This window comes from Ranitomeya imitator, chromosome 2 (genome assembly GCF_032444005.1).
Source record: "Ranitomeya imitator isolate aRanImi1 chromosome 2, aRanImi1.pri, whole genome shotgun sequence".
NCBI lineage: Eukaryota > Metazoa > Chordata > Amphibia > Anura > Dendrobatidae > Ranitomeya > Ranitomeya imitator.
The window spans coordinates 831,281,221-831,304,751 of record NC_091283.1 but is presented as its reverse complement, the minus strand read 5'-3'; the positions used below and the strand labels follow the sequence as shown (position 1 = coordinate 831,304,751).

The 23,531-nt window shown below is 43.7% G+C and overlaps 1 protein-coding gene across 4 annotated transcripts in view; it reads right to left on the bottom strand.

The window, feature by feature from the left end:
• The window catches only part of LOC138666021 (killer cell lectin-like receptor subfamily B member 1B allele B), a 51,071-nt gene that overhangs the window by 14,536 nt on the left and 13,004 nt on the right, over positions 1-23,531 (bottom strand). The window contains exons 1-2 of one of the 4 annotated variants that reach the window (XM_069754081.1): positions 4,877-5,181; positions 2,404-2,499 (exon numbers count right to left, since the gene is read on the bottom strand). In XM_069754081.1, the coding sequence (XP_069610182.1) occupies positions 2,404-2,499; positions 4,877-4,889 (109 nt within the window). In that variant the 5' untranslated portion in view covers positions 4,890-5,181. Of the gene's footprint in view, positions 1-2,373; positions 2,500-4,876; positions 5,182-23,531 lie in introns of those variants that run through there. The other 3 variants (XM_069754080.1, XM_069754077.1, XM_069754078.1) reach the window with 3 other exon arrangements.

The following is a 23,531-nucleotide window of genomic DNA, read 5'->3' as shown; positions in this document are numbered from 1 at the left end:
TCAGTCAGTCGGAAAAATTGGGAAAACTTTGAAAGTGTCCCCAAGTGCAGTTGCAAAAACCATCAAGTGCTACAAAGAAACTGGCTCACATGAGGACCGCCCCAGAAAAGGAAGACCAAGAGTCACCTCTGCTTCTGAGGATAAGTTTATCCGAGTCACCAGCCTCAGAATTTGCAGGTTAACAGCAGCTCAGATTAGAGACCAGGTCAATGCCACACAGAGTTCTAGCAGCAGACACATCTCTACAACAACTGTTAAGAGGAGACTTTGTGCAGTAGGCCTTCGTGGTAAAATAGCTGCTAGGAAACCACTGATAAGGACAGACAACAAGCAGAAGAGACTTGTTTGGGCTAAAGAACACAAGGAATGGACATTAGACCAGGGGAAATATGTGCTTTGGTCTGATGAGTCCAAATTTGAGATCTTTGGTTCCAACCACCGTGTCTTTGTGCGACGCAGAAAAGGTGAACGGATAGACTCTACATGCCTGGTTCCCACCGTGAAGCATGGAGGAGGAGGTGTGATGGTGTGGGGGGGCTTTGCTGGTGACACTGTTGGGGATTTATTCAAAATTGAAGGCATACTGAACCAGCATGGCTACCACAGCATCTTGCAGCGGCATGCTATTCCATCCGGTTTGCATTTAGTTGGACCATCATTTATTTTTCAACAGGACAATTACCCCAAACACACCTCCAGGCTGTGTAAGGGCTATTTGACCAATAAGGAGAGTGATGGGGTGCTACGCCAGATGACCTGGCCTCCACAGTCACCAGAACTGAACCCAATCAAGATGGTTTGGGGTGAGCTGGACCGCAGAGTGAAGGCAAAAGGGCCAACAAGTACTAAGCATCTCTGGGAACTCCTTCAAGATTGTTGGAAGACCATTCCCGGTGACTACCTCTTGAAGCTCATCAAGAGAATGCCAACAGTGTGCAAAGCAGTCATCAAAGCAAAAGGTGGTTACTTTCAAGAACCTAGAATATAAGACATATTTTCAGTTGTTTCACACTTTTTTGTTAAGTATATAATTCCACATGTGTTTATTCATAGTTTTGATGCCTTCAGTGTGAATTTACAATTTTCATAGTCATGAAAATACAGAAAAATCTTTAAATGAGAAGGTGTGTCCAAAATTTGGGTCTGTACTGTACTTCCCTCTTAAGGTACCTTCACACATAATGATTTCGTTAACGATATCGTTGCAACGTCACGCTTTTTGTGAAGGTAGCAACGATCCCGCTAACGATCTCGTTGTGTGTGACAGCGACCAACGATCAGGCCCCTGCTGGGAGATCGTTGGTCGTTGGGGAATGATCAGGACCTTTTTTTGGTCGCTGATCACCCGCTGTCATCACTGGATCGGTGTGACACGCCGATCCAGCGATGTGTTCACTTGTAACCAGGGTAAATATCGGGTTACTAAGCGCAGGGCCGCGCTTAGTAACCCGATATTTACCATGGTTACCATTGTAAAAGTAAAAAAAAAAACAGTACATACTCACATTCCGATGTCTGTCACGTCCCCCGCCATCAGCTTCCCGCACTGACTGTCAGCGCCGGCCGTAAAGCAGAGCACAGCGATGACGTCACCGCTGTGTTCTGCTTTTTGGCCGGCGCTGACACAGTCAGTGCGGGAAGCTGATGGCGGGGGACGTGACAGACATCGGAATGTGAGTATGTACTGTTTTTTTTTTTACTTTTACAATGGTAACCATGGTAAATATCGGGTTACTAAGCGCGGCCCTGCGCTTAGTAACCCGATATTTACCCTGCTTACCAGTGAAAACATCACTGGATTGGCATCACACGCCGATTCAGCGATGTCTGCGGGAGATCAAGTGACGACATAAAGTTCTGGACTTTCTGCTCCGACCAACGATGTCACAGCAGGATCCAGATCGCTGCTGCATGTCAAACACAACGATATCGCTATCCAGGACGCTGAAACGTCACGGATCGCTAGCGATATCGTTCAGTGTGACGGTACCTTAAGATAGGAAAAGAGAAGTTCTAGGGCAGATACTAGTATGAATAGAGAATGAACATTATCTTTATAATAACATGAAAATTATTAATTGCAGGAAATTCTTAGAGCGAAAAATAACAAATCTGACAATCTCCCTTCCTATAAACTGGATATAAATCATGAAAATTATATTCGTAGGTCAGAAAACCTTTTTGTAGATGACACAAAATTTTTTGTTTACGAGATTTTCAAGAAACAAATACAGATCAGTTGGCTAAAAACGGAGCACAAGCTATATGCAAGTCATGAGCAGGACCTTTATCAAAGCTGCTGTACTAAAAGAGTCATGTGTAGCCATAGTCATACAGAACATAGCAATATTATCTGTGACAATGTCCAGGTACCTGGCAGCCTATAAGAGTTGTCATACGTACAAAATACTTCAATCATGCGGATGATAATAATGATGGTTCCTAAGAGGACAGTAACGATCACAACTTTCCAGAAAGGCGTCCAAATTTTAGGCTTATCTGTAAGAATTGAGAAAAAAAGCACAATAATTACGAAATTTGTAATGCTGGATTCACAGTTACACTGCTCATTGCGCTAATAAAATATCCTCCGTGCTGCTACTGCTTTTTTTTAGCTACTCCTACATAGGGATAGGGGAGCAGAAATCTCTCGTGGCTGTGTGTTCTGTGAATAGGAGACAACAGCTGGTAGTTATCACCAACCAGCTCAGAGAAAACTGAAAATTAGTAACAGAGGGGAAAAATAATTTAAAAAAATGCAAGGTACAAGTTATATAATGGCCAGAAACAGTGAACAGTGTTGTTCCTCTTGTGGACACATAACACAGCTTATTCTGTAACAATTTATTGTTCTCTCTCTCTCCAAAATATGGTCGTGTGCACAAGCCATAATACTTCAGGCTGCTCGCAAAAATCAACCCGTCACACACAGGTCAATCACCTGAAAAATGAAGACACTATGGTTCATGGAAAAAGGGAACATGAATGTTTCTATTATTATTTTTTTGGAGTAAATCTTTCACCATTTGAATAAAGGAAAAAAAAAACCCTCAAAATTTGGCATCACCGTATTGTAGTGACCTGCAGAATTCCATTGCCCGGTACTTTTTACTGCATAATAAACAGAACTCAAAAACAATTATGAAATCGTTTATTTTTATTTTTTTTTTTACAGCATTGCTCTGACCTTTTGATTTTTTTTCTACTCAATTTCCCGTATATTTTGTAGTAAAATAAATGTTTAAAATGAATTACAACTCATCCTGTTAAAATAAAAGCTCTCATGTGGCTTTATTGATGGCAAGATAAAGAAAAGTTTCCTGTTCTTAGATAAATGGGATGAAAAAAAAGAAAGTACAAAAATGAAAATTGCCTTCGGAAGAAGGAGTTAAAACGGCACACTGCTAAACATAGGGAGAGCAAGGTCACTCTCCACAAATCGAATAATCGAATGCGTGATATATTTTGGATCCAACAGCGGATGACCGGAAAATACGTGATTTATCTGATGATGTGTGATTGCCGGTGGTAGTGAAGTAGGACACAAACAAAAAAAAATCAGTTTAAAAACTATATAGTAGATAGATCTGAATTTATAAGACCGAAAACAACCATCAACTATTCGGCATAAATCAACCGACAAAGGCCGACTTGTAACTTCGTAATTCTTCACGAACTGTTGACTCAAATAAACATATCTAGTGAACTTTCAAAGAAAACCACATGAAATAGTTTCTATCTCCAAGGTACGAGATCTGATAACATTGCCCTGGATCATCCCCATCTCTTCCCTCCATAAGTAAATTCCAACTATCCTTCCTATCCCCGGTCGTTGATCCTTGAACATTAGACGTCCAGTTTGTATGGTAATGTTACCGTCACCTTAGATATATAGAGATATTATGAGCTTTCTTCTAAACAAAAAAATTAATTGTTATGTTTTACCGCTTCAAAAATGACACACATATTTGTTTCCTCTTTTGACTTACACTGCTTTGTCACATACAATCTACCCGCGATGAGACGTATAGTAAGGCCGGGGTCACACTCGTGAGTGTGATGTGAGAAACTCGCTCGAGTCTCTCGCATCAATACCCGGCACTGCCGCCGGCTCTCGGGACGGAGTGTTTGGCTGCATAGAAATACATGGAGCCGCAAACTCTGGTCCCGAGTGCCGGCGGCAGTGCTGGGTATTGATGCGAGAAACTCGAGCGAGTTTCTCACATCACACTCACAAGTGTGACCCCGGCCTATATCCAATAATTGTCAAAATGCATCTGCAATGGATTTATCTGAAAAGAAGCATCACGCTTTCCACCTTGGAAACAGGTTTGGTGGCTCTTTTTTCAGATTAAAAAGTGAACTCGCACCTTTCATTCTCACAAGCTTGACGAAGAGACCGAAAAGGTCAAGAAAGGCATTTCTAACTCTGCTAACTGGTAAGGCTACGTTCACATTTGCTTGTTGGGCACAGCGTCAGCGACGCATACCGACACATGTGTCATGCGCCCCTATCTTTAACATGGGGGGAGCATGGACATGCGCCGGTATGCGTTGTACTGCGTTTTACGACGCATGCGTCATATAGACGCACAAGACAAAGCGCAGAGGACGCTACTTGTAGCGTTTTCCCTGCGCCGAAATTCCTGATCTGTAGGATCTTATGACAACGCATGCATCGCAAAACGCTGCGTTGTGTACATGCGTTGTTGGTTGCGTCGCGTCACCGACGCTGTGCCCAACAACGCAAATGTGAACGTAGCCTAAGTGCGTAGTGCTGTATATATCTTTTTATTTTATGTAATGACTGTATGGTTCTGTATTTTTTTTAATAATGTATAATAAATAATAATAAATAAGTTTATTGTTCACATACCTCGTGCCTCCATGTATGTAGCAGCACAGTGTAATTCTCCGTCTGCTGTAAAGGTCCTGGTCCTTCTCGGAGTCTAGCGACTGTGGTCTATCGGTGGGTGCTCAGAGTGTCAGCTCTTCCTGTGTAAGGTCTCAGAAGAACAAGATGTTACACAGGAACTGAGAGCAGTGGTCAGTGACCATGATCCGCCCTTACAAAGCAGTGATGCTCGCTGACCACAAAGTTTTAAGTGGCAGTAAATGTTCCATCAAGATGGAGGAAAAGAATGTTCTGGGCCATGAAGACGAAAAGAATAGGCCACAGGAAGCTGTGCAGAGGGCTGGATGGGGGTCTGTGGTTGTGGGACAATGGAGAAGTGAAGAATTATTTTTTTCATCTCCTGTCTACAAATCAACAAAACGATGGATGGGCAATATCTTGTTGAATTTGCAGGAAGAAGTCATAAAAAACTAAAATTCAGGAGAAGCCACTTTTTTTGCAAAATTTAAAGTGAACCTATCAGCAGTTTTGGCCGATAAGAGATATGGCCACCGCCATTCAGGGCTTATATACAGCATTCTATAATGCTGTATATCTGCCCCCAAATCGACCTGTAAGAGAAGAAAAATAACTTTTATTATACTCACCTGTGGGGCGATCCGGTCCGATGGGCATCGCTGGTCTTGGTCCGCCACCTCCCATTTTCTTATGATCCCCATCCTACTGCTTGGTTCGTGTGGATGACGCAGTCTCCTTGGGACAGCGCTCCTGCGCAGGTGAACTTCTCTCCCCTGTCGAGGGCATAGCAGAGTACTGCAGTGTGCATGTGCTGGGGCTCTTTGGCCTTTCCCGGCACCTGCGCACTTAAGTACTTTGCTCTGCCCTCAACAGGGTAGAGAAGTATGCATGCGCAGGAGCGCTGTGCCAAGGAGATGCATCATCCACACGAAGTAAGCAGGAGGGCGGCATCGCAAGAAGTAGGGAGGCGCTGGACCAAGAAGAGCGACACACCTTGGACCGGATCACCCCACAGGTGAGTATAATGAAAGTTATTTTTCTTCTCTTGCAGGTCGGGTTGGGGGAAGATTTACAGCATTATAAAATATTGTATATCAACCCTGAAAGGTAATGGCGGTATCTCTTATCGGCCAAATCTGGTGACAAGTTCCCTTTAAGATGGAGTCCACTCTCCTCAATTTGAAATACTCATTTCTATTATTTAGTTACAAAAACAGAAGTTCCAAAAAAAGATTTAAAGACAGATTTTGGCTCCATATCATTATGTCAAGCAATTTTTTTGGTAAAATGCAAATTCCACTCTACTCACTTTCATTCACTTATTTCTGTTTTTTAGTTAGAAAACATTTAGAAGTTCCACAAAAGGTTCTTATCACTTTCCCACCTTTTCCCTCCATAATAAAGCTTTATTTCCTCCCCTTTCCATTCCCTTCTCTGGACTTCCCTCTACCCTAGTTTAGGTGCAGATGAACCCTTTACTACTATTGTATTAATAATGGAAAGGTGTCTTATTGACATCTCTCCATTGTTAACCAGGCTTAATGTCACCTTACATTAGCAAGGTGACATTAACCCCTTATTACCAAATATCCTACTTTTACTCGGGAGTGGGAAGAGAGAGGCTAAGTGCCGGAATAGGCGGATCTTACAGATGTGCCTTTTCTGGGGTGGCTGGGGGCAGATGTTTTTAGCCAGGGGGGGGCAATAACCATGGTCCCTCTCCAGGCTATTAATATCTGCCCTCAGTCACTGGCTTTCCCACTCTGGCGGAGAAAATTGCGCTGGTGCCCACACCAGTTTTTTCCATGATTTAACCCTTTATTTTAACACTTAGAGCCACCGAACTTTGCACACAGACAGTCGCACGGACTTACGGTGGATGCCGTGTCCCTTCAGACCACACACACAGGCTTCAGATCCTCTAAGGGCATTTGCCGGATCTCTATACAGTCCTGAGACACAGTCTGTGTCCACCATCTCCCATGAATCTAGTGAGATTTCACAATCCTGGGGGTCTGCCTGGTGTCGACCATATCTTACTACTGTGACTGAGGAAGGTCCAAATGTTAGGACCGAAACGTTTCTGTTGTTTAACGTGGACACAATTAAACCACTAACAAAAGTTAAGTTAGAGTGCCGAGTTTTTCACTACAACTCTGAGTATTTATGGCAGCTGAATGATTTACAGCAACTAGCCTGCTTGATTACATGTAGGCATTCCCTAGCAACCAGGCAACCCCCCACATGTACTCAGCCTGGCGTATGAGTGAGTATGTTATTTTTTTTATATATCGCAGCAGCATACGGGGCATATACTATGGAGCATCTTATGGGGGCCATCAACATTTATGGAGCAGCATACAGGGCATATACTATGGAGCATCTTATGGGGGCCATCAACATTATGGAGCAGCATACGGGGCATATACTATGGAGCATCTTATGGAGGCCATCAACATTTATGGAGCAGCATACGGGGCATATACTATGGAGCATCTTATGGGGGCCATCAACATTTAAGCAGCAGCATATGGGGCATTTACTATGGAGCATCTTATGGGGGCCATCAACATTTATGGAGCAGCATACGGGGCATATACTATGGAGCATCTTATGGGGGCCATCAACATTTATGGAGCAGCACACGGGGCATATACTATGGAGCATCTTATGGGGGCCATCAACATTTATGGAGGAGCATACGGGGCATGTACTATTGAGCATCTTATGGGGGCCATCAACATTTATGGAGCAGCATACGGGGCATATACTATGGAGCATCTTATGGGGGCCATCAACATTTATGGAGCAGCACACGGGGCACATACTATGGAGCATCTTATGGGGCCATCAACATTTATGGAGCAGCATACGGGGCACGTACTATTGAGCATCTTATGGGGGCCATCAACATTTATGGAGCAGCATACGGGGCACGTACTATTGAGCATCTTATGGGGGCCATCAACATTTATGGAGCAGCATACGAGGCAAATACTGTGGAGCATCTTATGGGGGCCATCAACCTTTATGGAGCAGCGTATGGGGCACATGGATGGGAGCAGCAAATTACAGAATGGTGGCCCAGGATGGGAGCAGCACATGACAGAATAGGGCAGCACATGACAGAACGGGGGCGCAGGATGGCAGCAGCACATGACAGAACGGGGGTGCAGGATGGAAGCAGCACATGACAGAACTTGGGCGCAGGATGGGAGCAGCACATGACAGGATGGGGGCGCAGGATGGGAGCAGCAAATGACAGAATGGAGACGCAGGATGGGAGCACCACATGACAGGATGGGGGAGCAGGATGGGAGCAGCAAATGACAGAATGGAGGTGCAGGATGGGTGCAGCACATGTCAGAATGGGGGCGCAGGATGGGAGCAGCACATGACAGGATGGGGGAGCAGGATGGGAGCAGCAAATGACAGAATGGGGGCGCAGGATGGGAGCAGCACATGTCAGAATGGAGGCGCAGGATGGGAGCAGCACATGACAGGATGGGGGAGCAGGATAGGAGCAGCACATGACAGAACTGGGGCGTAGGATGAGAGCAGCACATGTCAGAATGGGGGCGCAGGATGAGAGCAGCACATGTCAGAATGGGGGCGCAGGATGGGAGAAGCACATGACAGGATGGGGGAGCAGGATTGGAGCAGCAAATTACAGAATGGAGGTGCAGGATGGGTGCAGCACATGTCAGAATGGGGGCGCAGGATGGGAGCAGCGCATGACAGGATGGGGGAGCAGGATAGGAGCAGCACATGCCAGAACTGGGGCGTAGGATGGGAGCAGTACATGACAGAATAAGGGCTCAAGATGGGAGCAGCACATGACAGCATGGGGCACAGGATGGGGCTGCACATAATAATAATAATAATAATAATAATAATAATCTTTATATAGCGCTAACATATTCCGCAGCGCTTTACAGTTTTGCACACATTATCATCACTGTCTCCATTGGGGCTCACAATCTAAATTCCCTATCAGTATGTCTTTGGAATGTGGGAGGAAACCGGAGTGCCCGGAGGAAACCCACGCAAACACGGAGAGAACATACAAACTCTTTGCAGATGTTGTCCTTGGTGGGGTTTGAACCCAGGACTCCAGTGCTGCAAGGCTGCTGTGCTAACCACTGCGCCACCGTGCTGCACATGACAGGATGAGGGCGCAAGATGGTAGCAGCACATGAAAAGATTAGGGCGCAGGATGGAAGCAACACATACCAGGATGGAGACCATATACCAATATAAATGCTTGCCACCCGGGCATAGAACGGGTTCAATAGCTAATATATATATATATATATATATATATATATATATGTATATATATATATATATATATATATATATATATATATATGCACACTGCTCAAAAAAATAAAGGGATCACTTAAACAACAGAATGTAACTCCAAGTAAATCAAACTGTGAAATCAAACTGTCCACTTAGGAAGCAGCACTGATTGACAATAAATTTCACATGCTGTTGTGCAAATGAAATAGACAACAGATGGAAATTATTCGCAATTATCAAGACACACTCAATAAAGGAGTGGTTCTGCAGGTGGAGACCACAGACCACATCTCAGTACCAATGCTTTCTGGCTGATGTTTTGGTCAGTTTTGAATGTTGGTTGTGCTTTCACACTCGTGGTAGCATGAGACAGACTCTACAACCCACTCAAGTGGCTCAGGTAGTGCAGCTCATCCAGGATGGCACATCAATGCGAGCTGTGGCAAGAAGGTTTGCTGTGTTTGTCAGCGTAGTGCCCAGAGGCTGGAGGCGCTACCAGGAGACAGGCCAGTACACCAGGAGACATGGAGGGGGCAGTAGGAGGGCAACAACCCAGCAGCAGGACCGCTACCTCAGCCTTTGTGCATGGAGGAACAGGAGAAGCACTGCCAGAGTCCTGCAAAATGACCTCCAACAGGCCACAAATGTGCATGTGTCTGCACAAACGGTTAGAAACCGACTCCATGAGGATGGTCAGTGCCCGACGTCTACAGATGGGGGTTGCAGTCACAACCCAACTCCGTGCAGGACACTTGCCATGTGCCACAGAACATCAGGATTGGCAAATTCACCACTGGCACCCTGTGCTCTTCACAGAAGAAAGCAGGTTCACACTGAGCACATTTGACAGACGTGACAGAGTCTGGAGACGCTGTGGAGAGCATTCTGTCTGCAACATCCTTCAGCATGACCGGTTTGGCAGTGGGTCAGTAATGGTTTTGGGGTGGCATTTCTTTGGAGGGCCGCACAGCCCTCCATGTGCTGGCCAGAGGTAGCCTGACTGCCATTAGGTATTGAGATGAGATCCTCAGAACCCTTGGGAGACCATATGCCGATTCGGTTGGCCCTGGGTTCCTCCTAATGCAGGACAATGCCAGATCTCATGTGGCTGGAGTGTGTCAGCAGCTCCTGCAAGAAGAAGGCATTGAAGATATGGACTGGCCCAGATGTTCCCCAGACCTGAATCCGATTGAACACATCTGGGACATCATGTCTCGCACCATCCACCAATGTCACGTTGCACCACAGACTTCCCAGGAGTTGGCGGATGCTTTAGTCCAGCTCTGGGAGAAGATCCCTCAAGAGACCATCCACTGCCTCATCAGGAGCATGCCCAGGCATTGTAGGGAGGTCATACAGGCACGTGGAGGCCAGACACACTACTGAGCATCATTTCCTTATCTTGAGGCATTTCCACTGAAGTTGGATCAGCCAGTAATTTGATTTTCCACTTTGATTGTGAGCATCATTCCAAATCCAGACCTCCGTGGGATATTAATTTTAATGTACATTGATAATTTTTATGTTTTATTGTTTTCAACACATTCCACTATGCAGTGAATAAAGATTTACAACTGGAATATTTCATTCAGTGATATCTAGGATGTGGGATTTTAGTGTTCCTTTTATTTTTTTGAGCAGTGTATATATGTATTCTATGTGTATGCATGTATTCTATATTTTCTATTATAACATGTCAGCGTGATTTTACTGTAGCTGGATATGAATTCCAGCTTTTCAAAGGACACCGTCACCGGTGCTTAAAAATCGCACAGTACTCGCATGGTACGATTGCTGTGTGAGTGCTGTGAGATTTTTTTATTGCACCCATTGACTTCTATTGCAGGATGCGATCCGATTTTTTATGACAATCGCAGCATGCTGTGATTTTTTTTTTTCAGTCCGATGGTGATCCGATCCGAACTGGAAAGAAAACGCAGATGAACGCACCATCACAGATTAACATTGGTCCGAATTCAATCCGATTTTTTATCGGATTGAATTTGTCCGATTTCATCGCAAGTGGTAATGAGACCTAACAAAGGGGTCGAATAACAACATTATTTGAACCTTTCTTTTTGACTTTGGGTATAAATTCCTCATTGTTTTTAAAATTTTGGCTACTGTTAGTGAAAGGAAATATTCAGAGGCTGTATCCAAATGATGTCCTGGTCACACTGTGACTGTGTATTCTTATAGAAGGTTTATTGTAAATGTCCTATAATTTTTTTCCATGGTCACCGATCTCTTGATTAAGGCTATGTTCACACTTTGCGGATTTTGCTGCGGATCCGCAGTGGATTTGACCGCTGCGGATCTGCAGCAGTTTCCCATGAGTTTACAGAACAATGTAAACCTATGGGAAACAAAAAACGCAGTGCACATGCTGTGGAAAAAAAACGCGGAAACGCAGCGGATTACATTTCGCAGCATGTCACTTCTTTTCTGCGGATTTTCACCTGCTCCAATAGAAAACTGCAGATGAAAATCCGCAGAAGAAACCGCAGTAAAAAGCGCGATAAATCCACAGTAAAAACCGCGATGGGTTTTCACTCCGGATTTTGGAATTCTGCTGCGGAGAAATCCGCAGTGGAATCCGCAAAGTGTGAACTTAGCCTAACAAGTTTACAATATTTTTCAAATCATTGATACAAAAATCGATCTTACCGGGAGCCAACATGTACAGTTATATGAAAAAGTTTGGGCACCCCTATTAATCTTAAGCTTAATGTTTTATAAAAATTGTTTCTTTTTGCAACAGCTATTTCAGTTTCATATATCTAATAACTGTTGGACACAGTAATGTTTCTGCCTTGAAATGAGGTTTATTGTACTAACAGAAAATGTGCAATCTGCATTCAAACAAAATTTGACAGGTGCATAAGTATGGACACCCTTAGGGCAGTCCCACACGTCCAGATAATTCCGGTACCGGAATTATCCGTGTCCGTGTGCTGGTACGTTTCTGTGGTACATCAGTGTGGCACACGGGCGGCACACGTGTGCCGCCCGTGTGCCCACTGGGTACCACACGCACCGTGCCGGAGACAGCGCTGTCCCCGGCATCGTGCTGAAGCCTCCATTCATATGTTCCCTGCAGCAGCGTTTGCTGCAGGGAAGATATGAATAATAGTGTTTAAAATAAAGATCTATCTGCCCCCCGCCCTCCCACCCCCTGTGCGCCCCCCCCCCCCGCTGTTCTGAAAATACTCACCTGGCTCCCTCATTGGCTGTCGCTGCTTCCTCTCCTGGCCGCAACTTCTCCTGTATGCGGTCATGTGGGGCCGCCGATTACAGTAATGAATATGCGGCTCCGCCCCTATGGGAGGTGGAGCAGCATATTCATTACTGTAATCGGCAGCCCCACGTGACCGCATACATGAGAAGATGCGGCCAGGAGAGGAAGCAGCGCCGGCGAGGGAGCCAGGTGAGTATTTTCAGTGTTTATTTTAAACACTATTGTTCATATCTTCCCTGCAGCAAACGCTGCTGCAGGGAAGATATGAATGGGGCTTCAGCACCAGTGGAGGAGACAGTGCTTAATGTAGCGCTGTCTCCTGCACGGCACACGGACAATGTCCGTGTGCGGTACGTGTTTTACACGGACCCATTGACTTTAATGGGTCCGTGTAATACGTGCGCTCCCACGAACACTGACATGTCTCCGTGTTTGGCACACGGAGACACGGTCCGCAGAAAATCAATGACATCTGAACAGATGCATTGATTTTTATGTGTCTACGTGTGTCAGTGACTCCGGTACGTGAGGAAACTGTCACCTCACGTACCGGAGCCACTAACGTGTGAAACCGGCCTTATCATTTTCTTGCTTTAAATACTCCTACCTACTTTTTACTGACTTACTAAAGCACTTTTTTTGGTTTTCTAACCTCACTGAGCTTTGAACTAAATAGTCAGGTGTATGCAATCATGAGAAAAGCTACTTAAAGTGGCCTCTTGCAAGTTGTTCTCCTGTTTGAATCTCCTCTGAAGAGTGGCATCATGGTCTCCTCAAAACAACTGTCTGATGATCTGAAAACAAAGATTATTCAACATAGTTGTTCAGGGGAAGGATACAAATAGCTGTCTCAGAGATTTAACCTGTCAGTTTCCACTGTGAGGAACATAGTAAGGAAATGGAAGAACACAGGTACAGTTCTTGTTAAGGCCAGAAGTGGCAGGCCAAGAAAAACATCAGAAAGGCAGAGAAGAAGAATGGTGAGATCAGTCAAGGACAATCCTCAGACCACCTCCAGAGAGCTGCAGCATCAACTTGCTGCAGATGGTGTCACTGTGCATCGGTCAACTATACAACGCACTTTGCACAAGGAGAAGCTGTATGCGAGAGTGATGCGAAAGAGGCCGTTTCTGCAAGCACGCCACAAACAGAGTCGGCTGAGGTATGCAAAAGCACATTTGGAGAAGCCAATTTCTTTTTGGAAGAAGGTCCTGTGGACTGGTGAAACCAAGATTGAGTTGTTTGGTCATACAAAAAGGCGTTATGCATGGTTGTCAAAAAACACAGCATTCCAAGAAAAACACTTGCTACCCACAGTAAAATTTGGTGGAGGTTCCATCATGCTTTGGGGCTGTGTGGCCAATCTCGGCACCGGGAATCTTGTTAAGGTTGAGGGACGCATGGATTCCTCTCAGTATCAGCAGATTCTTGACAATAATGTTCATGAATAAGTGACAAAGTTGAAGTTACGCAGGGGATGGATCTTTCAGCAAGACAATGATCCAAAACACCGCTCCAAATCTACTCAGGCATTCATGCAGTGGAACAATTACACTGTTCTGGAATGGCCATCCCAGTCCCCAGACCTGAATATCATTGAACATCTGTGGGATCATTTGAAGAGGGCTGTCCATGCTCGGCAACCATCAAACTTAACTGAACTGGAATTGTTTTGTAAAGAGGAATGGTCAAAAATACCTTCATCCAGGATCCAGGAACTCATTAAAAGCTACAGGAAGCGACTATAGGCTGTTATTTTTGCAAAAGGAGGATCTACTAAATATTAATGTCACTTTTCTGGTGGGGTGCCCATACTTATGCACCTGTCAAATTTTCTTTGAATGCAGATTGCACATTTTCTGTTAGTACAATAAGCCTCATTTCAAGGCAGAAACATTACTGTGTCCAACAGTTATTAGATATATGAAACTGAAATAAATGTTGCAAAAAAAACAATTTTTTATAAAACATTAAGCTTAAGATTAATAGGGGTGCCCAAACTTTTTCATATAACTGAATCCACTGTGATTCTTAAGAAGCTGTTGAGTGGTGACAGATAGGGTTGAGCGACTTTTGTTTTTATAGGATCGGGTCGGATTTCACGACACCCGACTTTTTCAAAAGTCGGGTCAAGTGAAATCGGCCGATCCTATAGAAAAGTCGGGGTCGGCCGAAACACGAAACCCAATGCAGTGCATTGGGTTGCTAATGGTTCTAATGAAATACTCACCTGCTCCTGGCGGGGTCCCTGGCAGCTTCTCCCGGACAGATGGTCTCCGGCGCCCGCAGCTTCTTCCTCTGTTCAGCGGTCACATGGTACAGCTCATTACAGGAATGAATATGCGGCTCCACCCCTATGGGAGTGAAGTCCATATTCATTACTTTAATGAGCGGTACCATGTGACCGCTGATCAGAGGAAGAAGGTGCCGGCTCCCGGAGACCATGGGACAGGCAGGGACCGCGTCAGGGGCGCCAGGAACAGGTGAGTATGCAGCAGTCCTCTCTCCCCCTCACCCGCCGACCATGACTCGAATATAAGCTGAGAGGGGCACTTTCAGCCCAAAAATTTGGGCTGAAAATCTCGGCTTATACTCGAGTATATACAGTATTTTTATTACTCACTGCAAAGTCAAAAGTTTCCATACACTAAGATTCCTATGCCTTTACACAATTCTGGACTGCCCATATGATGAGGCCATGTATTTGGAAGCTTCTTATTTTAGTGCACACATGAAAAACACTGCTCCTTTGTGTAGCATCATGGGAAAGTCATCACCACATAGTCACATACATATTTGCATTAAAGAGTTAATGTACAGGAATGAAGTTCATAATGTAATACTAAACCACACATACAGTGCAGGCGGGAACCAGATCATTACCAAGTAAAAGAATTGGAGAGGGAGGTTAAATCTGTCACTGCATTTTTGTGATTTAATCTGAGAGCAGCATAATAAAGGAACAGAGACCCAGAGTCCACTGATGTGTCACTTGCTGGGCTGCTTACTGTAGTTTTGATAAAATCACTATTTTATCAGCAGGAGATTATCACTAGAGGACTAGTAAAGCTGCAGTCAGGTAGTCCTCCATATTCATGAGCTCTATAAACCCCACCCCCACCACTGATTTGCAGCTTTCTGCCAGTACACACAGAAAGCAGACAATCAGTGGTGTGGGCGGGGTTATACACAGCTCAGTATTCAGAGAACTGGCAGATCTGCAGCAGATAAAACAATTTTTAATCAAAACTACAGCAAGCAGTAAAGTAAGTGACTAAAATCAGGGTCTCTGCCCGTGCATCATGCTGCTGTCAGATAGTGGAGTAAAATCTGGTGACAAATTCCCTTTAATTCTGCATTATACATTTTTAATGTGTTAAACATACTGATCAGCTAGGCAATTATTAGACTGAACCTATTTTCAAGGAAGTTAATTTTAAAAAACTACATTTCAAGGGACAAAGGGATGAAAACTTTGATACTGAGGATGAGAGGGAGGCCCTTGCTAATTTGGAAGCTTTGGAACGTGAGAGCAATCCAGTTGAGGTGAGTGGTTTTCCTGTACATTTGGTGGGTAAGTCTAAGAAATTTCCAGCACTAAATTTATGTCCTGCTGTGGAGGTGTTCACTAGATTGGTGACTAAAGAGATAGAAGAAATGTCGCAAAGGGGTTTGGCTCTTCCAACATAAGGCAACAAGAAAAACAAACATTATATGCCTTAAAAGAATGGGATGATGTAGTATACAAGGCAACCGACAAGGGCGGAAATCTGGTCATCTGGCCTCGCACGCTCTATGAGAAGCAAGCCTATAAATTGTTGGATGATAGAGCATGTTATAAGAAACTTGTTACAAACCCCAGGTGCTTGACTCTATCTCAAACCCCTAGTAAGTCAGCTATCATCATTACTCAAGGATACCACGGCTGCTTTGAAGAGATTGGACAATCTTCAACTGAGCCCTAACAGCGTAATGGTGACCGCAGATGTAGAGGCACTCTACACCTCTATCAGACATGCATATGGTATTGAGGCTGTGGCATTATATTTGAGAACAAGCAATTTGGATGGGAACTTAGTTGAGCTTTTGCTGGAATTGTTGGAGTTCGTTTTGTTGCATAACGTTTTTGTATTCGGGCAGGGCACGTATCTGCAGTTGCAGGGTACTGCGATGGGGGCATGCTGCGCCCCTTCCTATGCAAACCTTTTTCTGGGGGCCTGGGAGAGGGAGATTTTCATGAGTAATCCCATCCCCCAGACTGATCTCATCCAAGGTTGGATGAGATATATTAATGATGTTTGGTTTGTATGGGAGGGGAGCATCAAAGATCTACACGTTCTTATGACTGCCCTCAATCGCAATGATTTGAATATCAAGTTGACCTTCAAATATGGTAGGTCTGTGGATTTCCTCGATTTGCAGATACGTGCCCTGCCCAAGGGTGATTTGGTTACCAGTGTATTTCGCAAGCCCACAGCCACTAATTCTTTACTCCATGCTGAATCTGCCCATTTGCCGTCCACAATTAAAGGAATACCTGTAGGACAATTCCTACGAGTGAGGCGCATATGCTCGAAAGATGACAATTTTTATATGCAGGCGAATGACCTCACTGAAAGAATCTTGCAACGAGGATACAGTCAAAAAGTTATACGGAAGGGCCGGGTAAGGGCAGAAAGGACATCTAGAAATACCTTACTGTACAATAATGCTACTAGGTTAAACAAAGATAAAGATCAAGTCAGACTGATTACCGGATACCATAATAAATGGTTTCAATTTAAAAACATTATAGAAAAACATTGGGCTGTTTTACAAACTGACCCAATTCTTAAACAGTGTCTGCCTTCAAGGCCTTCGATAGTGGCCAAAAGGTCCAGAAATATTCGCGATATCCTGGTGCACAGCCATTACGAGCCATCCAAAAAGAATAAAGGAGCAAAACAAGATTTAATTGGCTTCTTTCCTTGCGGCCGATGAAAGGCTTGCGCTAATTGCGTTAAAGCCAAAAAATTCACTAATTTTGATGGATCCAAAAGCTACGAAATTAGAAGATTCTTGTCCTGTTCATCAAAAGGAGTGATACACCACTCAACGTGCCAATGTGGCAAGATTTATATAGGCCTCACAACCAGAGAGCTCAAAATACGTATCCGTGAACATTATTTGGATATAGAAAAGTCAAAGGCTGTTCAGGATTTTGCCAGTCTTAAAACGCTTCCTAGGCATTACAAGAAATTTCATAACAGTGATCCCAGATTGATGCAGGTCAAAGCCATAGATCAAGTCAGCATGGGACCCAGAGGGGGGGATTTAGCTAAAAAATTGGCTCAGGTTGAAAGCCGATGGATCTATCGGCTGGGGACCTTAGCACCCCAGGGCCTCAAAGAGAATTTAGGTTTTGGGGCCTTTTTGTGACTTACATGGTTCACCACTGTTATCCATATAGCGGCATTGGTCATTTTTTAGTTAGTTTTTGTGTCTTTGAGGTTATGTATGTGTTTTAAACTTGTTTTAATCCAGTTTTATTTTCCATAGAGCTTGGGGTCTACTTAACCATAAGATGATGAGTATTGTGTCTTCATCTACTTACCATGGAATTTTGGCCATGCCATGAGATGTTCTCCGTATTTCACTTCTGCAGTCTTCAGTCCGTTTAACTTCCGGGAGTGTTTGCTGGAGACAGAATTATCTGCCACTATGACTCCGGATCCGGATGGAAGAAAAATGTCAAAGGATTTGTCATCTACTTTACTCTGGAATTCTGGTTAAGCCATGAGATGTTCTCCAATTTCCATCTTTGGAATGTTCAATCGGTTCAATTGCTGTGAGTGTTTGCCTGATATGGTATTTTTTAACCCCGGTCGGAAGATGTAGCAGCAAAGGATGTGTCATGATCAGGATTTGTTCCTACAATCAAGATCCTTTCATGTATGAACTGGAATATAAACATCCTAATAGGCAACTTGGAGCATTGGTGGGCTATCTTTTCTGGACTGGAGCCACATATGAGCCTAATAAAACTCTCTTGATTTCTATTGATGTATGTTATGTGATTTAGACACCTTTTTGTGTCTTTTGCGAGTATGGATCCTATGGACTTCCTTATCTGTTTCCGGTTTTTGTTTTCTTATGAATGTTGATATTTTAGTTATGCAGGTCATGATTTTATGTTTAGTGGTATTTTAAATATGGTTATATGTGCGAATAGCCAAAAATTATGCTGGATATGTGGCCTAGAAAATTATTTGAATGGTTTTACAATTTGTACTTACCTTCACTTTACTATTAAATATCTGGTATTTTACCTTCACTTATTTCTTTGGGTGTTCTTTCTACGGATACCTTCACTTCTAGTAACAATTGAATCATTTGGCTGTTGTAGATATTGGCATATGGTCTCATCCCGCAGGTGAGCCCTCTGCTGATTCTCACGGCTTTTTTGATTTATGACTTACCATTTATTGCACTTTTCTTAGTATTTGATATTGGTATATCCTTTACTTTTTCCGCTGCACATGTCTGTAATCACAGGACTGATCTGTCCTGGTTATTCACTTTTACCTAGGCAGAGGTTATTGATGTGGCTGGTTGCCCCACCCTGCAGGGGAGCTCCAGTCACTCCTTACCTATCTGTATCTTGGTTGATTCACCATTACTCTTAGTGTAATTTACTTTATCAGTTCACTATATTCATTCACTCTTATTTTTCTCTAATATACCTCTTTTTTTGAGGTTATTATATCTTATTTTCCTTTAATCTCTGCGTTTAGTTCACACATGCACTTCTTTATTATTCTCACCTTGTTGTTCGCCATAAACATATTTTTCCAATTATTATTATTTTTTAGCGTGGTTTTATAATGATTTTCACATATTATTAGGATGTTGTTAAATCCATATAGAATGCATCTACCGTAATTCACACTGAGTCAGAGTTAGGTATTCTCTCCTGATCATTCAGGCCATAGATTTTTTTCTAAGTTAATTGGTATTGACCATCTAAATATATGCATTGATGTAATCTTATAAATCTATATGTTTTAAAATGCATGGTAATATTTTCTTGCTGACACAAATTCTTTTAGCATACATCAATATTGAATTCTGCTAATAATGCTGTAATGTGAATCTCGAATATACATATACACCGCTGCGGTGAATTTTTTCGCCGCCTCGGTGTTTTCCAGCAGCCTGGCTCCATTTATTGGTATGAGACGGCAATTTCTGTCCGCCTTTTTGCACAGTATGTTCCCTTACCAATAAATCTATCTAGTATACGTCTAAGTGTAATCCGGCTTTGATCTGCAAAGTGGATCTCCACTTTACATCTCGTTGCTTTTAATCATTCACCGTTGCGGTGAACTCTAGCAGGCTGGCTTAGCTAATGGGATGAGACGGCAAACTCCTCCCCTCTGTGATCTCATTGGTCCTTGGTGGCTTAAAAGCTCTATGATGCCTCCCTGTAGACACACCCCCAAGAGGAAGCTGTCGCGAAACGCGCGTCGGGGTTCGGCAGGGATCGGTGTGGCCGGTAGCGGGGAGCACCGCAGTTTCAGGTAATATGTATCATTGGGTTTTAATTGGCCTATGTGTTGGCATGAATAGATACATGTAGGTTATAGTCTGTATGACATTCAAGTCCGATCTAGACTGCTAGGTGGGTGCATTCCTTTTATGTATGTCTGCATGGCCTTTGGCTGCATTTATTGTATCCACAAGTATTTGTGTGGCATTCAGGTTCGATCTAAATTGTTAATTGGGTGCACTCCATATATGTATGTTAGCATGGCCTTTGGCTGCATTTATTGTATCTGCAGGTCTGGATATTAATATAACGGGGATATTGCAGCGTGTGGTAGAGTTGTTTCTCACAGTGTATTTGACTAAATATATAACCACGTGTATTGCTTTCAGCTGCACTAACTATAGTCTGTGGTTATTGATTAATTGTTTCTTAACTACGCAACGGTATTTAGTCTGGTGGTTTTTTGGTTGAACATAGCATTTATTAAAAGCTGTGAGTCCTTTCCGCAAGTGACATTGGGATCTTTTTGTATGTATTGAACGTGATTGCGGTTTTGTTGTCGACTTTGATCAGTAAATTTAGCCAGCACTATTGACTATTGATTTTGCATAGCGTTTCTATTTACCCAACTGGGTTTATTGAATTGACACACAATATTGCATGCTGTATAGCCTCTATTTTTTCATTATCATCAATTCCAATATTCATACTGATAGCAGATGTATAACCACATTTAAAATTTATAATATTAGTTAATTTTCAATAGGTGGTAATTTGAACTTAATCGAGGAATTTTCTCAGCATGCTCTATTGTTCAAAACCTGAATAATCAAAGAATGTTTGTCTCACCTGATGCTCTCTTGCTACCATCAGAATTTGTTCTACGCCTACCTGCCATTATATAATTGATTTTTATGGTTTTGAGGCATTGTTTTATCTTTTGTATTGTTTGTATTAATAAAGTTATAACTTTTTATCTAAAAGAGTAAATCACTCCTTGATTTAGCATGCAGTCTAATAATTGCCTAGCTGATCAGTATGTTTAGTGATTGAGTAGGGTGTTACCCATCCCGTATGTGTGGTAATGGGTCTGGGCTATATGTTTACATTTTTAATATGTTGCTTGTTGTGAATTCTGTTGTCAAACTCCCTCCTGTGGTCGTGAATGGTCCTTCGGCGAGTTCTGTCTATGGGCTCCCTCTGGTGGCTATGAGTGAAGCTGCTGCTTCTGAGGTTCCTTACACAGGTGATGTGGTTTATCATTTGGTTGGCTTCTCTATTTAACTCCACTCAGATCGTTACTCCATGCCAGCTGTCAATGTTTTAGCATTGGTTCAGTTCGCTCCTGGATCTGCCTGTGACCTGTCTTCTCCTGCAGAAGCTAAGTTCCTTATTGTTATTTTTGCTCATTGTTTCTTTGTCCAGCTGGTTATCCTGATTTTGTCTTGCTAGCTGGAAGCTCTGGGATGCAGAGTGGCACCCCGCACCGTTAGTCGGTGCGGAGGACCCTTTTGCACACTCTGCGTGGTCTTTTGCAGGTTTTTGTGCTGACCGCAAAGATACCTTTCCTATCCTCTGTCTATTTAGTAAGTCTGGCCTCCCTTTGCTGAAACCTATTTCATTTCTGCGTTTGTGACTTTCATCTTTACTCACAGTCATTATATGTGGGGGACTGCCTATTCCTTTGGGGAATTTCTCTGAGGCAAGGTAGGCTTTATTTTCTATCTCTAGGGCTAGCTAGCTCTGAGGCTGTGACGAGGCGCCTAGGGAGCGTCAGGATTCGGAACGCTCCACGGCTATTTCTAGTGTGTGCGATAGGATTAGGGCTTGCGGTCAGCAGAGCTCCCACATCCCAGAGCTCGTCCTGTATGAGTTTAACTATCAGGTCGGGTGCTCCTAACCACCAGGTCATAACAGTACAGCTGGCCCAAAGTATTAATGCATCTCAATAGAGGGATAAGAGGACTTCTGAGACCATTTTTTTTCTTTGCACTGTGTTTTGTCTTTCTTTTCCCCTAGACCTTTGGGTGGTTCAGGACACAGGTGTAGAGATGGGCATTCAGGGTCTATCCTCTTGTGTGGATCATCTCACTGCAAGGGTACAAAACATTCAAGATTTTGTGGTTCGGAATCCTATGTTAGAGCCTAGAATTCCTATTCCTGATTTATTTTCTGGGGATAGATCTAGATTCTTGAATTTCAAAAATAATTGTAAACTGTTTCTAGCTTTGAAACCCCGCTCCTCTGGTGACCCCGTTCAACAAGTAAAAATCATAATTTCTTTGTTGCGTGGTGACCCTCAAGACTGGGCATTTTCCCTTGCGCCAGGAGATCCTGCATTGCGAGATGTAGATGCGTTTTTTTCTGGCGCTTGGATTGCTTTATGATGAACCAAATTCAGTGGATCAGGCAGAGAAAATCTTGCTGGCTTTGTGTCAGGGTCAGGATGAAGCGGAGGTGTACTGTCAGAAGTTTAGAAAGTGGTCTGTGCTTACTCAGCGGAATGAATGTGCCCTGGCGGCAATTTTCAGAAAGGGTCTTTCTGAAGCCCTTAAGGATGTCATGGTGGGATTTCCCACGCCTGCTGGTCTGAATGAGTCTATGTCCCTGGCCATTCAGATCGATCGGCGCATGCGTGAGCGCAAAGCTGTGCACCATCTGGCGGTATTCTCTGAGCATAGGCCTGAGCCTATGCAATGTGATAGGACTTTGACTAGAGCTGAACGGCAAGAACACAGACGTCGGAATGGGCTGTGTTTTTACTGTGGTGAATCCACTCATGCTATCTCCGATTGTCCTAAGCGCACTAAGCGGTTCGCTAGGCCTGCCACCATTGGTACGGTACAGTCTAAATTTCTTTTGTCCGTTACTCTGATTTGCTCTCTGTCGTCCTATTCTGTAATGGCATTTGTGGATTCAGGCGCTGCCCTGAATTTGATGGACTTGGAGTTTGCCAGGCACTGTGGTTTTTTCTTGGAGCCCTTGCAGTATCCTATTCCATTGAGAGGAATTGATGCTACGCCTTTGGCCAAGAATAAGCCTCAGTACTGGACTCAATTGACCATGTGCATGGCTCCTGCATATCAGGAGGATATTCGCTTTTTGGTGTTGCATAATCTGCATGATGTGGTCGTTTTGGGGTTGCCATGGCTACAGGTCCATAATCCAGTATTGGATTGGAAATCTATTTCTGTGTCCAGCTGGGGTTGTCAGGGGGTACATGGTGATGTTCCATTGCTGTCAATTTCGCCTTCCACTCCTTCTGAAGTCCCTGAGTTTTTATCAGATTACCGGGATGTATTTGAAGAGCCCAAATCTGGTGCCCTACCTCCTCACAGGGATTGCGACTGTGCTATTAATTTGATTCCTGGTAGTAAGTTTCCTAAGGGCCGTCTGTTTAATTTATCTGTGCCAGAGCACGCCGCTATGCGGTGTTATATAAAGGAATCCTTGGAGAAGGGTCATATTCGCCCGTCGTCGTCACCATTGGGAGCAGGGTTCTTTTTTGTGGCCAAGAAGGATGGTTCTTTGAGACCTTGTATTGATTACCGCCTTCTTAATAAGATCACAGTCAAATTTCAGTATCC